The sequence below is a fragment of the Aquarana catesbeiana genome, linkage group LG13, assembly GCF_042186555.1.
Source record: "Aquarana catesbeiana isolate 2022-GZ linkage group LG13, ASM4218655v1, whole genome shotgun sequence".
Taxonomy (NCBI): Eukaryota; Metazoa; Chordata; class Amphibia; order Anura; family Ranidae; genus Aquarana; species Aquarana catesbeiana.
The window spans coordinates 76,767,619-76,781,004 of record NC_133336.1 but is presented as its reverse complement, the minus strand read 5'-3'; the positions used below and the strand labels follow the sequence as shown (position 1 = coordinate 76,781,004).

The 13,386-nt window shown below is 41.0% G+C and overlaps 1 protein-coding gene across 3 annotated transcripts in view; it reads right to left on the bottom strand.

The window, feature by feature from the left end:
* Positions 1-13,386, bottom strand: part of LOC141117672 (cytosolic phospholipase A2 delta-like) — an 84,679-nt gene that overhangs the window by 32,721 nt on the left and 38,572 nt on the right. The window contains exon 10 of one of the 3 annotated variants that reach the window (XM_073610642.1): positions 7,414-7,467. The exons of 1 other annotated variant lie outside the window; for it this stretch is intronic. In XM_073610642.1, the coding sequence (XP_073466743.1) occupies positions 7,414-7,467 (54 nt within the window). Of the gene's footprint in view, positions 1-835; positions 938-7,413; positions 7,468-13,386 lie in introns of all 3 variants that reach the window. One more of the 3 variants, XM_073610641.1, reaches the window with a different exon arrangement.

Genomic DNA, 13,386 nt, shown 5'->3' with positions numbered 1-13,386 from the left:
CAAAACACCATTTAAGACTCCAAAATAAATGTTAACACCCTAATTTCTTAGCTACACGATTTAGAGAATAACTGTAGTTTTAGTACAGTTATCCTTAAAACGCAAGTCCTCCTGCAAGCCCCCCTCAAAGTGATCCACTGACCTGTCCACAATCCCTAGAGTCCACACCAAGTCTGCACAAGCACAGCAGATTTCCAAATCAGTCCTGTGGGATGGCCATCACTATTGGACTTAGCACTTGAGGGCCTGTCCATAGTAATGCATTGAAAATTGAATTGGCATTAGCAGACTGGCCAGGAGACTTTCTACAAAGAGGCTGTTTGCCACCCAGTGGCTCCAGAGCAAAGATGTGGAATGTTTGGAGGGATTGCATGGGGAAGAGGGACCTTTTATAAAGGATAACTGTAAGTACATCCCTTTTATTAAAACAGCAACATTAAAATACCTAATAAAATTCAGAATACTACTGAGGAAGGATCTATTGAGGAAGGTAAGACAGAGGTTTCTGGCATCGAAAATTTTATTGGTTCAGGTTTGGCTTTGTAGTTTTTTTCGTGGACTCTGCTAATATAGGATGCGTTGCAAATTAAAACACAGTCTGATTTTAAGGGGATCTGTCAGGATAGACAAGACATCCTAACAATTTCCTTCAAAACATCCAGAAAAGTGCAATCAGGAGCTGAACACAGCGGCAAAACAAACAACCTAGTCTGGTCACTGGAGCTCCTCATATTATTAGTCTATGCATATTTTTTAGGGTGTGGGGGGGGGGGGGGGCACCAAATTTGTGTGAGCACTGGAAAATAAACTAAGTAGGGAGCCAACATGGACTAACCTTAGGCCTCCAGAGTCTTCGCCCTTTAAGGAAGATCATTGGTGACCAGCAACTTGAGGTGCTTTCAGCCTCAGTTTGGCTCAAAGCTGAAGATCCTCCTGGCTAAAAGTATGGGGAGAATAAGACAAGCTCGGATCTGCTAAATGATTATTGTATGCTCCATCTCTACAAATAAGAGTTAAGGCACATGGGCATTTTAATTAATTTCATAATTATTTAAAAAATAAGTTAGAGAGTGGACCCAGTCTGATTACTGGGCTCTCCATATAGTAACAGACTCGGACTAAACATTTATCTTATTGTGTTTTACATTGCCTTGGTGAAATAAACCAATAAATGTGAATATTATGTCTCTTATTATCCACAGTACAACATCATGTTTGAGCAGCTCTTATAAGTTGGCCCCGATGGAAATGGGGGAGGACTCCTCAGTGCTTCTATATAAAGAGCTATGAAGGGATGTGAGGAACAAGGTCGACAAAATCTCAAAACTTTTACTAATGTTCATGTGCCAGGACTCTTATAACAATAGCATTACGGACAAATGTACAAACTTAACTAGAACTTACCTCCTTTCCTCCATAAATAAAATAATAGAACACTACACTCCTGTTTGTTGCTCTTGGACATATAAAAGACAGCAGGCAGCCATATCTTGTTCTTTGCTGTAACATTTGCTAAAAGTGTGTAAGAGCCCTAAGCTCTCTCACCACACACCTACTAGAATTTAAAGGGGCCATCTTTTCAGCACTAATGCTCAAGATGGAAAAAATAAAACAAAAATATTTTTCCATTTTTAGTATGGTAAATATGAAGGATTGCATGTGAATATTTGATATTCACCTATCGCTGGGCAGAAGGTGGATCTCTAGGCTCCTTGTCAGATGTTTGCCAGGCTGACCTTGCCTGCTTTGCTGAAAACAACCTGCTGTTTACCTCAATCTCAACTTAAATAGCCAATCCTCATTTCTTTCCCCCTCTCTGGTCTGTAGGATTTCATATAGACTTTCAATTATAGAAAGACTGGAGACAGTCTGAAGGAAAACCACTTCTACCATGAACTGTTTTTTTTTAAAATAAAACACATTGCTGCTCTTTGAAATCAATGCCATGATTGTAGCTTACTAAATATTTATTTGTAAAAGTAAATAAAACAAAGATGTTAAACAATTTTAAAAAATAGGAAGGCAAAGTTGAACAAAAACTATTAAAATGCAATGCAACAGTGTGTGATTGTCTTCCAGTGGTTGCCTTACCACTGAGTGTTACAGTGTAGGGGAATACAGGAGGATAATAAAAGAGACTTGGGTATTTTGTCAGGTATAAAAAACACAATGACATTTTTTTTAAATTATTCATAACTAGGTTAGGTTTCCCAGTAGCCCTACACAGCTTAGAACCTTATTATCGTATATTATGGTAAAATTCATGTAAAACCAGCATTAATTAAATTTTAACTTTTGGATAAAGTGGTGAGGGGTAAGATTCTGTTAAGTTCTTATTGCTTATTTCTGTCCCCACTGGGGGATAGTTACCAGCTCCAATTTGTCTAGTGTCTCTTGTTAGCATAACAGAAAGAGATGGTCGGTCACCAGAGAAAGAGGTGATGGAAAATCCAACAATGGATACAGCCATTAGCAAGGAAATTCCCCTCACTTCGGGGAAATTTCCTCTCATTTCCTTTTGAACCTCTTTGACAGGAAGTAAAGTTAAATCTCCCTAATGGGACACAGACCACAAAAACTACCCAGACAATCAACCTTTTCTTACGATACACAAAACAAAAACAAAAAAAGGTTTGGCCATAGAAAGAGTTAATGTTCTTATTAAAAAAATATGCATGCCTATCCTGATGCACAGTATCCTAAAGACCATCAGGAATATTCCATAGCAAAGGAGTAAGTGTGGTGATGTTGCCACGAACATCATGCAGGTGAAGTGACTAGATTTTATTATTGAAGGACAGATTTAAATCCCTCTAGTAACCTATAAATTAGATTTTGTATGTTTTTTCCAACCCCCTGGGTGTTCTGGTTTTCTCCCACATTGCAAAAAGAAAATAGCAAGCTAACAGCTTAGAAAGCACCAGCTGAGAGAATTACTTACGCCTCTGTTGAGAAATTTGGGGATGAATTTCTCCACAGTGCTTGTGTCACAGAGGTCAGTTATGGCTTGTTTTAAAATGGAATTAAAGTTAGTAAATTAAAATATGCTAGAAGTTAGGGTTTTGGAGCAGAAGGATAATGAAAAGTCTCTTCTGCCTAAAAACATCATCCACATCAAAAATTTTACTAATATTACGGGGCCAAAAAATCAGAGTCCCCTTTTATATCAGGGTCCCCATCACATTCTCTCTTTACATCAGGGTCTCCATCAGAGTCCCCCCTTACATTAGAGTCCCTATCAGAGTCCCCATTGGAGCCCCCTTGCATCAGAGTAGCCGTTACCTAGGCGGGGTAGTTGAAGCAGAAACCTTAGGTAGCCTCTACTGACCTTACACCTTAATCTGTGAACAATAAAGACATGCCACTGACCCTAGCTGCAGGCTATATTATATCTTACTTCAGGCTGTATATGGCCTGAAGACCAGAGTTTGGAGTCCTCTGGTGTAAGGGAATTCCTCCCCTCCAATAGGGAACCCAGGAGAAGATTCCAGCCACTATAGATGGAGGGACCTCAGGGAGCGCAGACTTCAGGACAGGACAGACTATTAAATAGTGTTTTGTGATGTGCACCACCAACATCCCCCGGGCAGGCTAGTAAAGCCCCAATTTACAGCACATTTATTGCATGTTAAAAAATGTCTATAGTCTATCGCCTGACCAGATTCACATAGGATGTAAAGCTGACAGTAAGTTTGCAAAAATAATAAAAAATAATCACTATAAACAGTAAACTAAAGCATTATAAAAACATATTTTAGGCAAAAACCTAAAATAACGTTGTATCACAAGCATTGGGTACCATTTGTTCACTAGGCCAAGTTAAGCAATGTTAATGAACAGGTCGGGTTGTGAAATGTTACAAAAATACTAAATATTCAGAGTCTCTGGTAGTCCCTACAAATACAGAATGGCTACTGGAGGTTCAGGATATAAAGGAAGCTGAGGCACCAGTGTGCAGATACCTACATCAAGTTCCGTAATATTTAGGCTTTGTGGTTAGATTTAATCTCCTCAGACATGTATAAACAATTAATACAGTGATTATAGGCATTAACTCAGATGAGTATTGATCCTTTTTCTTTTAATTATGTGATTGATCTACCAGGGAACAGCTAGGATGCTTTTGATCCTGTTGATGGTTTTTCTTGGGAACTGAGAGGGATATTTTGCTCTCTCCACGCCCCTTAGTTGTGTATATCCCTGTATTTCTCTGTATCTCCATTCTCCATACCCTTTTCCTCTTTTCCTGGCTCCAACTCCCTTATTTCTTCACCCTTTCCCTCTACCCTACATTCCCTATGGCTGGTCCTACAATTTAAGATGTGCTTTCAGCATTATTTTGTAAATCTGTTGAAGAAAACCCTTTCATGTGGATTGCATGCCTTTAGAATTATTGTGTAATAGATGATCCTGAAATCTTATGTCGGGAATGTTTGTCTTGTTTTATCTTTTTGGAAAAAATAAAGATTTTACAAACAACAATACTAAATAATGGGGAGACCGGTTACAATTATAAACTTTAAAAATAATTATAACTGGTCTGCCTATTATTTTTGCAACACGTGGCCATGTATGCAAAATGGTTACCTTTTGTTAGTTACTTAAAAATAATTATAACTGGTCTCACTATTATTTAGTATTATTGCAACATACAACAATGTACATACAATGATTAACTCCTTTCACCAATATGATTTATCTCCCTTCCCTATTATGAGTGTTGAGATAAATGTAACATAAATATATTACATCACACAGGGTAATGCCAAGATAACATTTCCGTGTAATTAAATCTATTTCCTTTAGCGTTCAGTGTCATGGAAATAGTTTTCAAATTGTATGAAATAACCTGTTTTAATCTCTGATAAATCTAAAATTACTGCAACCATCTGACTGATAATAGCTCATGATCAATGCCAGAATATTTTTAATTATTGAGTACCTGTCATCCAGAGGTTACTTGCTAATGCAGGCAAACCAATCATTCTGTGGATCTGTCCTTGGAATGACTAGTTAGCCCTCTTTCTCACCTCAGTGATTTGAAATGCGTTTCCAGAAACACTTCAACGCTCAACACCAGATTTACATGTTATTCTATTTTGCCAATTCACATCTGAGAAATATGCTCAGCGCTAAAAAAAAAGTACAGGAGCACCTTTGAGGCATAATCACACATTTAGGATGTGACCTGAAAAAAATTTCTCACCCCCTCCCTTTTTCCAACCATTCTATAATCTGTCAATAGCGAATAGGTGGAAAATCATTTTCCTGTTCTCCCTCCACCATTTAAAAAAATGTATTGATACTGGGCAAGTGCGAGATGAAGTGCATGACGTCATGTTCTTCATCTCGTCCATGCGCTGTATGACACTACATGTATCTGTTGAAGAATAAAAACCTTCTCCAAAATATCGCTAGATCTCAGGGAGAAGCCCCCCCCCACCCCCACAAAATGAACAGTATTTCGTACAACGCATATGCGAAATGAAAGCATTAGGTCATACACTTCATCTCCCACATGTGCAGAAAACCACTACTATGAGATCCTGCAAGGTCTTGCAGTGTAGGTGAGAATCTAGCATAAATGGTATATATGGGAACCAAATTTACTCTGGATTGGGCACCTATAAGCAGGGACATTGTGGGACTGTATAAATGTATATATTATGAAACAATCAGGCCATGCCCACACAACGCTTAGGCGCAAGTGTTGCACATCAAGACATTTTGGGATGCCCGGGAGGCACAGGGGCATTATGGAGCCCTGCTGCCAGCAGCCTGGTAAAGTCCATGACAGGTTGAAATAGGAAGTGGTTGGATGCTGTACTAAGTGGTACTCACCTTTAGGGCTGTATGCTTCCAGTAATGTATACAGACCTGAACACACAATTCCTGCATTCTGCGTGTACATCCCTGAAAGCATACAGCGGAGCTGATCACTGCGCCTGTGACACCTGGGGCATGAAAACACCAGGATGTGATGCACACGGGCCTAATCGCTGGTGTGCATGTGGCCTAACGGGACAACTGAACAGCCATAGGAACAGAAGGAGGATAATAACATTCAAATCGTCACAACTAAGTCTTGTGAATCGCACTGATCATCATGACAAGTCAATGCAGCATCAAAAGCCGAACTGCTATATAACTTGCATTCTCACATAGTTAACGCTTTGTAGTTTTCAGGCTGATGCAGAATAATACTGACATGACTGAACAGGTATACAGCATGCTAGCTTACTAGAGTGTCATACTACTCAGTGCAGGATTGTGAACACCTGAGGAACAAGGGATGAGAGACTTCCCCACAGCAATCAATCATGCCCCACTAGTCATAGTTCAGTGCAGGTTGAATCTGACTGGTGGTTGTGCGGCACTACAAAATTCTATGTCGCATTGGATATTACACTGATCAGACGTAACTTTATGACCACCCACCTATTATTGATTAGGTTCCCCCTGTGTTACCAAAACAGCCCAGACCCATTAAGGCATATACATCACTAGACCTCTGAAGGTATACTGTGGTATCTGCCACCAAACCATCAGTAACATATCCTTGAAGTCCTGTAAGTTGTGAGGTGGGGCCTCCATGGATCGAACTGCTTTTTCCAGCACATCCCACAGATGCTTGGTTCAATTGAGATCTAGAGAGTTTGGAGGCCAAATCAACAACTCAAACACATTGTTGTGTACCTCAAACCATTCTTGAACCATTTTTGCAGTGTGGCAGGGCGCATTATCCTGCTGAAAGAGGCTACTGCCATCAGGGAATACTATTTCCTGAAGAGGTGTATTTGGTCAGGAACAAAGTTTAGGTAGGTAGTATGTGTCAAAGTAACATCCACATGAATGGATGAATGAATTTCCCAAAGCATAACACTGCCTCTGCCAGCTTGCCCTCTTCCCATATTGCATTCTGGAGCCATCACTTCCCCAGGTAAGTAATGAACACGCACCTGGCCAGCAACATGATGTAAAAAAAAAAACATGATTCATCAGACCAGGCCACCTTCTTCCATTTCCCCATGGTCCAGTTCTGATGTTCAAGTGCCCATTGTAGGCACTTTTGGCTGTGGACATGGTCAGCATGAGCACCCTGATCAGTCTATGGCTACGTAGCCCCATATACAACAAACTGTGATGCCCATATTTTATGCTTTCAGCACATCAACTTCAGGGACAGCATGTTTAGTTGCTGTCTAATATATCTCACCCACTTTCAGAAGCCATTGTAATAAGATATGCAATTAACCTCTCAGTGCTCACAAAGTTAGGGCTAGAATGTCCATCATTTATAAAAACACAATCTGCTGGAAAATGTCATTGCAGTAGATAGCATGGCATCTCATGCATTCCTTGCAGAAGCAAAGTAAAAATCAAAGATTCAATTGAAGAAATAGGAAACTGTACCTGAATCCAGCGCAGTGGAAGGAAGCAGCGGAAGCACCAGCAATTTGCAAAAACCTAGTTGAATTTTTCAACAATTAAATACGGTCTCTGGACTGCCATAACAAAATGATAAAGTAACGTTAAAAATATGTGTAGTTCTAGATGTCAGTTATAGATAGAAGATATGTTGGGACATTTTTCTTAATCCACCCCAAAGTGTTACTTTAGTTACAGGTTGAGCCTGCCCCGCTGGCCTTTAATATGTCTTGGATTCTCCAACAGCAAGGTTATCCCTGCTAATAATCCTGACTCTGGTAGTAATTGAATATAAGTTGTTCCTGTCCACCTTTGTGTGTCCCAGCTCCCTCTGTTGCATTTTCATAATAAAGAACAAATTCCAGCAGGAAAAATAAGAACCCCTCATAAAGGCCATAGCATGCATGCAGACCCAGGAACTCAAGAACAGAGATCTCACCAATAAAGTCCCTAGGAGATTGAGAAACTGTCACATAGATTTAAGCTGAAATCCGGGCAGATGTAGAAAACATTAAAACATGCAGTTATGTATTTATTTAAAGAGTAATAAACATATTTTAACTGCAGCCAGTTTAATTTTGGCTTCACGCTGTTAAGCTGTAGTAACATGCAAACATGTATTTGTTGCATGTTGATGTGCTGTCGTGCCATTTTTTTTAATAACACCCATCACACATTGCCAACAGTCATACCACAAGGCACAGTAAATAGTGCATGCAACCTCTTTGGTGCATTAGACAGCCTATTAACATGCATACGTTAAATGCATCACAACTGTGTGAACCCAGCTTAAGAACCTGCATTTGACTTGTGTCAGCTCTTTTCCAGTCCCCTGTGCAGCAGCACTTGGACTATTGGAGAGAGTGGCAGCCCTGGAGCCAACCAGGTTTCATGACAAGTAACATTCTGACTGGAGGAGAAATCAGAGAGAGCAGAGAGTAGTTGGGCTGCAGCTGCTTCTGCATTGCCCAGATACAGACTGGGGTGGGGAGGTAGCCAAGGTGTATTTCCAAATTACGAACAACTGGAAGAACAAATTAAGAACAACTGAGTACTCTCCGCGATACTTTTTATATTTGCATTAACATCCAAATTTTAAGGAAAACTTTTGGATGTACTTCCTTCTTCAAGGACCTTGAAGAAGGAGGTACACCCCAAAAGCTTGTCCTGAAAATGTGGTTGTATCACAGACAGTACTCAGTTGATCTTCAAAACAATGAAAATAGTACAGCTCAAATCTGTATCAGTTGGATCAGCATGTGGAAAGACTGGTGCAAGACAGACAGGATCGGCTAGTCAGGCTCAAGTAGACTTCAACAATTGTGTATGTCTGGACATTTCATCCACATTCATGCAACAGCTAGTCGATGTCTGTGTGCAGATGGCCACCATTTTGTTGAACTCAATTGCTCTTGTTGCAAGGGCACTAATACGGCTACAATTACCTCAAGCAGCTTCTACAGAGAAACTTTTCGTGTTCACCTTGATAGGCACTAAATTAAAAAGTATGTTCATTTCCAACCTGAACTTAGCAGCATTGTAAGCAGTAAGCTCTGTAACAGTCTATGATAACTACTTTGTAATACTTAAAAAAAAGAAGTAACATGCAAGCAGTAAGTAAAGTTAATCCAAGTGAAACCAAACAGCTTATGAACTAATAAATCAATTCTCAATAGAAAAAGAAGCAAAAACCACACAGTTATGGAAATACCGCATTTGTAATGCTTTAGTGGATTGAGCCTACCTTGTTTTTTTCAAGAGACCTGCAGACTAATTTAATAAAGGAATCTTCTTTCAATAAATGTTATGAATATTCGCTTCAATTATCTAATAATGTGAAAAGCAAATTTCTGTTTTCTTATTTTATCTGCACATGGTTGAGTAGAGTAAACAGAAATTAGCTTTTCGCATGATTGGGTAGTTAAAGTGAATTTTCAATCAATTTGTTGAATAAATATACTCAACTCCTTCAGTAAATCTTACGATTTACCTGCCTGCAATCTATAATGCAATGACACATGCCCCACTGACCCAGGCATTACCATCATGTAAGGTGGTGGAGGGTGAGCCTATGGCTGTGCACATGACAACTGCTGCCCACTATCTGTAATACATAATAGGTTCTAAATTGTTTCTTTTCCCAGGTTTACCCTACCAAGTTGGTCAGGAGTGTTTCCCAATCCTGTAGCTCTGCTACTGAAGCAGACATTAATTTCCATACTTCCAGGTAAGAGCATGGGTGTGCTAAAAAATTAAAAGCATCAGACCAATTGTTTAATCTGCAGTTTATTTTAAAATACTAGTTACTGCACCGTTAGTGGTCTCTCAATTTGTTTGAGAAATGTCCCCTTGATTAAAATTTCACATTTCTTTAAATCATGCTCTTAATTTCTGTTGCAAAAAAGATAGACAGCGCTCAGTCACCTCACCAAAATCTGTAAAGAGACAGCAGTGCCTCCGTGAGCCTAACCAAACTCAAAGTACCACAATAAAGCTATGAGTAGGGCCTCTATGGCTGAAACATGTTAGCACTCCTTTCAGGTTGGATTTTAGCCATCTACTACAATTAAATTTACTTTGGGGATCTTAAATGGAGTGCCGGCTTTCTTTATTGTGCAGCTCCTAATCTCTGCACCCAATGCAGAGATACCCCCTTGCCCCTATTAAGCAACAGCACACACCACAACCTCTTAGAAGAGCCCGCAGCCCATGGTCCTTCTTCAGATTTAGATATACAGTGTACCTTTTGGAGGAGCTATACTTGATGTATACAAACAATAAGAGATTGCATAACTTCATGAACATTTAATTTCACAAGCCTGCATACTTCAAGACTTCCATCGACATCTCAAGGCGTAACAACATTGGAATTTTGGCCTCCTGGAACCAAATCAGGAGGGAGACCTCAAACTCACCTTAGAGATCATCTTTAATATTATCTTGGCCACCTTGCAAGTCAGTAAACTTCAACACAAACCACTCCACCCACAAGGTTTTCCTATCAAGACCTAAAGATGTATTCTGCAGAATTCAAGACTTCTCTCCAGTGGCGGCTGGTGCACAATAATTTGGAGGAGGGTGGTAAACCAACGCCACCCCCTTGACATGAAGGCAGGGAACACCAGAAACACCCCCACGGGAGACAGACAGATGGGAAGGTTGAAGGCCTCCTTACCCTAAGAGGCAGATGTCCTGCCTGGGATGACACTCTGATCTCCCCTCCTCCTCCCTTCCCTGTCCAAGCCGGGGAGTGCTGGATGTGACTGAGCAGCTGCGGGTGAGCCATCCCTGGAGACAGTGCCGGCTGGTGGGTCGGGCTTTCCCTGCGTCTCCTCCGGTCACGCACCTCCTCCTCTCCGGCTGCACGTCTTAGGACCCGCTTCCTGATTGGCCCGGGAGGAGAATCAGTGTGACAATAGTGAATATTCATTTGCTATTGTCACACAACTTTTTTGTCCCACCCTTTTTGAAGCCTATTAGAGCCTCGGGCTCTAATTGCGTGCGTCAAAAAAAAAAACCCCATTGGAATCCATGCGTCCGGCGCCCCGCATGTAGATTAGGGGGCGTCCGTGTGCCCCTAATGGACGATCCTTGCCTCCCCTCCTGGGCTGGGACCTCCTCCCGACCCCTCCTCCTTTTATTAGAGGGCTAATAAATGTAAAGAGGAAAGGATCGTCACTACTCCCAACCAGCCCAAATGAACAAATGATAAGGTGGGGCCTCAGCCTACATGTCTCCACCACGCCACACCCTAATGCATTTCGCCCCTGCCCACCAGGCCTAAGTCATAGGGTGGGGCACAATGAATCAGGGTGTGTGGTGTGGTGGAGACATGTAGGCTGAGGCAGCTCCTTATTGTTTGTTCACCTGGGCTGGCCAGGAGCAGAGGAAAGAAGAGATCCTTTCCTCTCTAAATCTTTTCTTGTTCTGCACTACTGTATTCTGAGAGCGGGACCCCCTCCCAGTCAGAATACACTGATCAGTGGCTGATTGAATGGTGGTGTTCCAGCACAACCGTTCAGCAGAAGACGGTCTAACTACTGGCATCTGTTGAACAGAGAGGGGTACACACAGATCAAAATTTTGCTAATTCAGCAGGAATTTTGACCCAGCTTTAGTCTGAGACTGCACAGACTGTTCTTTAGTTGGAGACATCAGTTGGAGCTCTCGCTGTCCCCCTCCTGAGGATTGGGCTGGACTATCATTTCCTCCTTTGAAATCCAAAAGGTAAGAAGAGTCCAGCCCTATCAATCCTAATGGGACTTCTAAAACCCACTAGTTACGTTAGATGCTTGAAATGTGCGTGTTTTCAGGCTTGCCCTCCATTGTTGCCCCGTCAGGCAAAAACCCCACTGGGTCACTTTACAGCTCTGGGGAACCCCAGATGCCTCTGTTTTCTCCCTAAAACTGCTGTTAAAAATCTAGGCAGGCCCAGCGGAACAGCTGCCTGAGAGTTCTATCACCCAACTCCAACAGGGTTTGTCAACATTCTGAAATGATTCTTAGTTGATGACTGAAAATCCTTTCCTGGCCACTTTTGGCAGGTAATTCTGATATGGTTTAAATGTTTAATGCTCCAGTGTTTCCTTTGTTTCTCTCTTCTCTCGTCTAACGTTCTCTTGTTTTGTCCCTGGAGAAAGTACCATAGCCTTTAAATACTCATCTATTTGTACCGAAACTTTAACACCACCACGGTTTAGATACTTTCTGCGTATATAAGAGGCCTAAACAACAACAACACTTAGCCCTTTATCAGTTCTGATGGTCCAAAGCTGACAAAATATTTGTTCAGGAAACACATCTTGATAAACAGGGTAATAAAACACTACTGCAACTCAAAACAAAGGAAATATGGCACATACACTCCTTGTGGGGAACCTGAAAGAAGAAATAAGTCACACTTCATATGTAATTAAGAAGAAAATAGTAATGCCGGACTCTCCAACTACAAAACCGTGGACTTTTGTCCGAAGGTTGTTGGCTCCAACTTGTCTTGTATACACACGGTCACACAAATGTTGGCCAACAATTACGAACGTAGTGACGTACTAGACGTACTACGTGTTTTTTCAGCTCTTTTGCGCCACCCTTTGGGCTCTTTCTGCTAATTTTATGTTAATAGGAGTTTGGTGAGTGTTGATTTGTGCTTTTCATTTCTTGCTTTTCAGTTTGTTTCTGAACGAAAAAAAAAATAAAGCATAATAATATTATTCTTGATATCACTAGAAAAAAAAAGCCTTTGAAACTTTGTTTGCAATAACTCCATCAGTATCACCAGCAAAGCAGCTTCATTATTATCCCATTAAAGAAGAAGAGAATTGTGTTCTGCATTTAGAGATTTCATAATCTGCCACATCACGAATGTTAATTCTCCATTTTGAACGCTAGTTTACAAGACCGGCTGCTTCTGCTTCTGAGCATGTGTGTTTGTACTTTGGACTTTGTCCGATGGACTTGTGTACACACGATCGGACAATCCGACAACAAACATTTGTTGGCGGAAAATTTGAGAACCTGCTAGCCAACATGTGTTGGAGGAAAGTTCGAAAATTGTCCGATGGAACATACACACAGTCGGACTTTCCGCCAACAAGCTCACATCCAACATTTCCCATCGGAAAATCCAATCGTGTGTACGCGGCATTACTGTTCAATCCCACAGCTCTCAAATAGTCCAAATTTGCAGCAATTTCTACACTAACCTTTACAACAACCCTGAGATACCCCACAACCCACCATCCTTGGACATCCCCAGAAAATACAACAGTACCTCATCACTAGCCATATGTCTAACTTCCCAAATCTGAACTACACAGGCTCAACACGTCAACTGAAGATGAGGAAATCACCACCACTAAGAAAATGTTCCCATCAAACAAAGCTCTGGGGCTGGATGGCTTACTTTATTTTTGTCATAAAAATTTCTACCGATCCTGCTACCACACATGGTCAAATTTT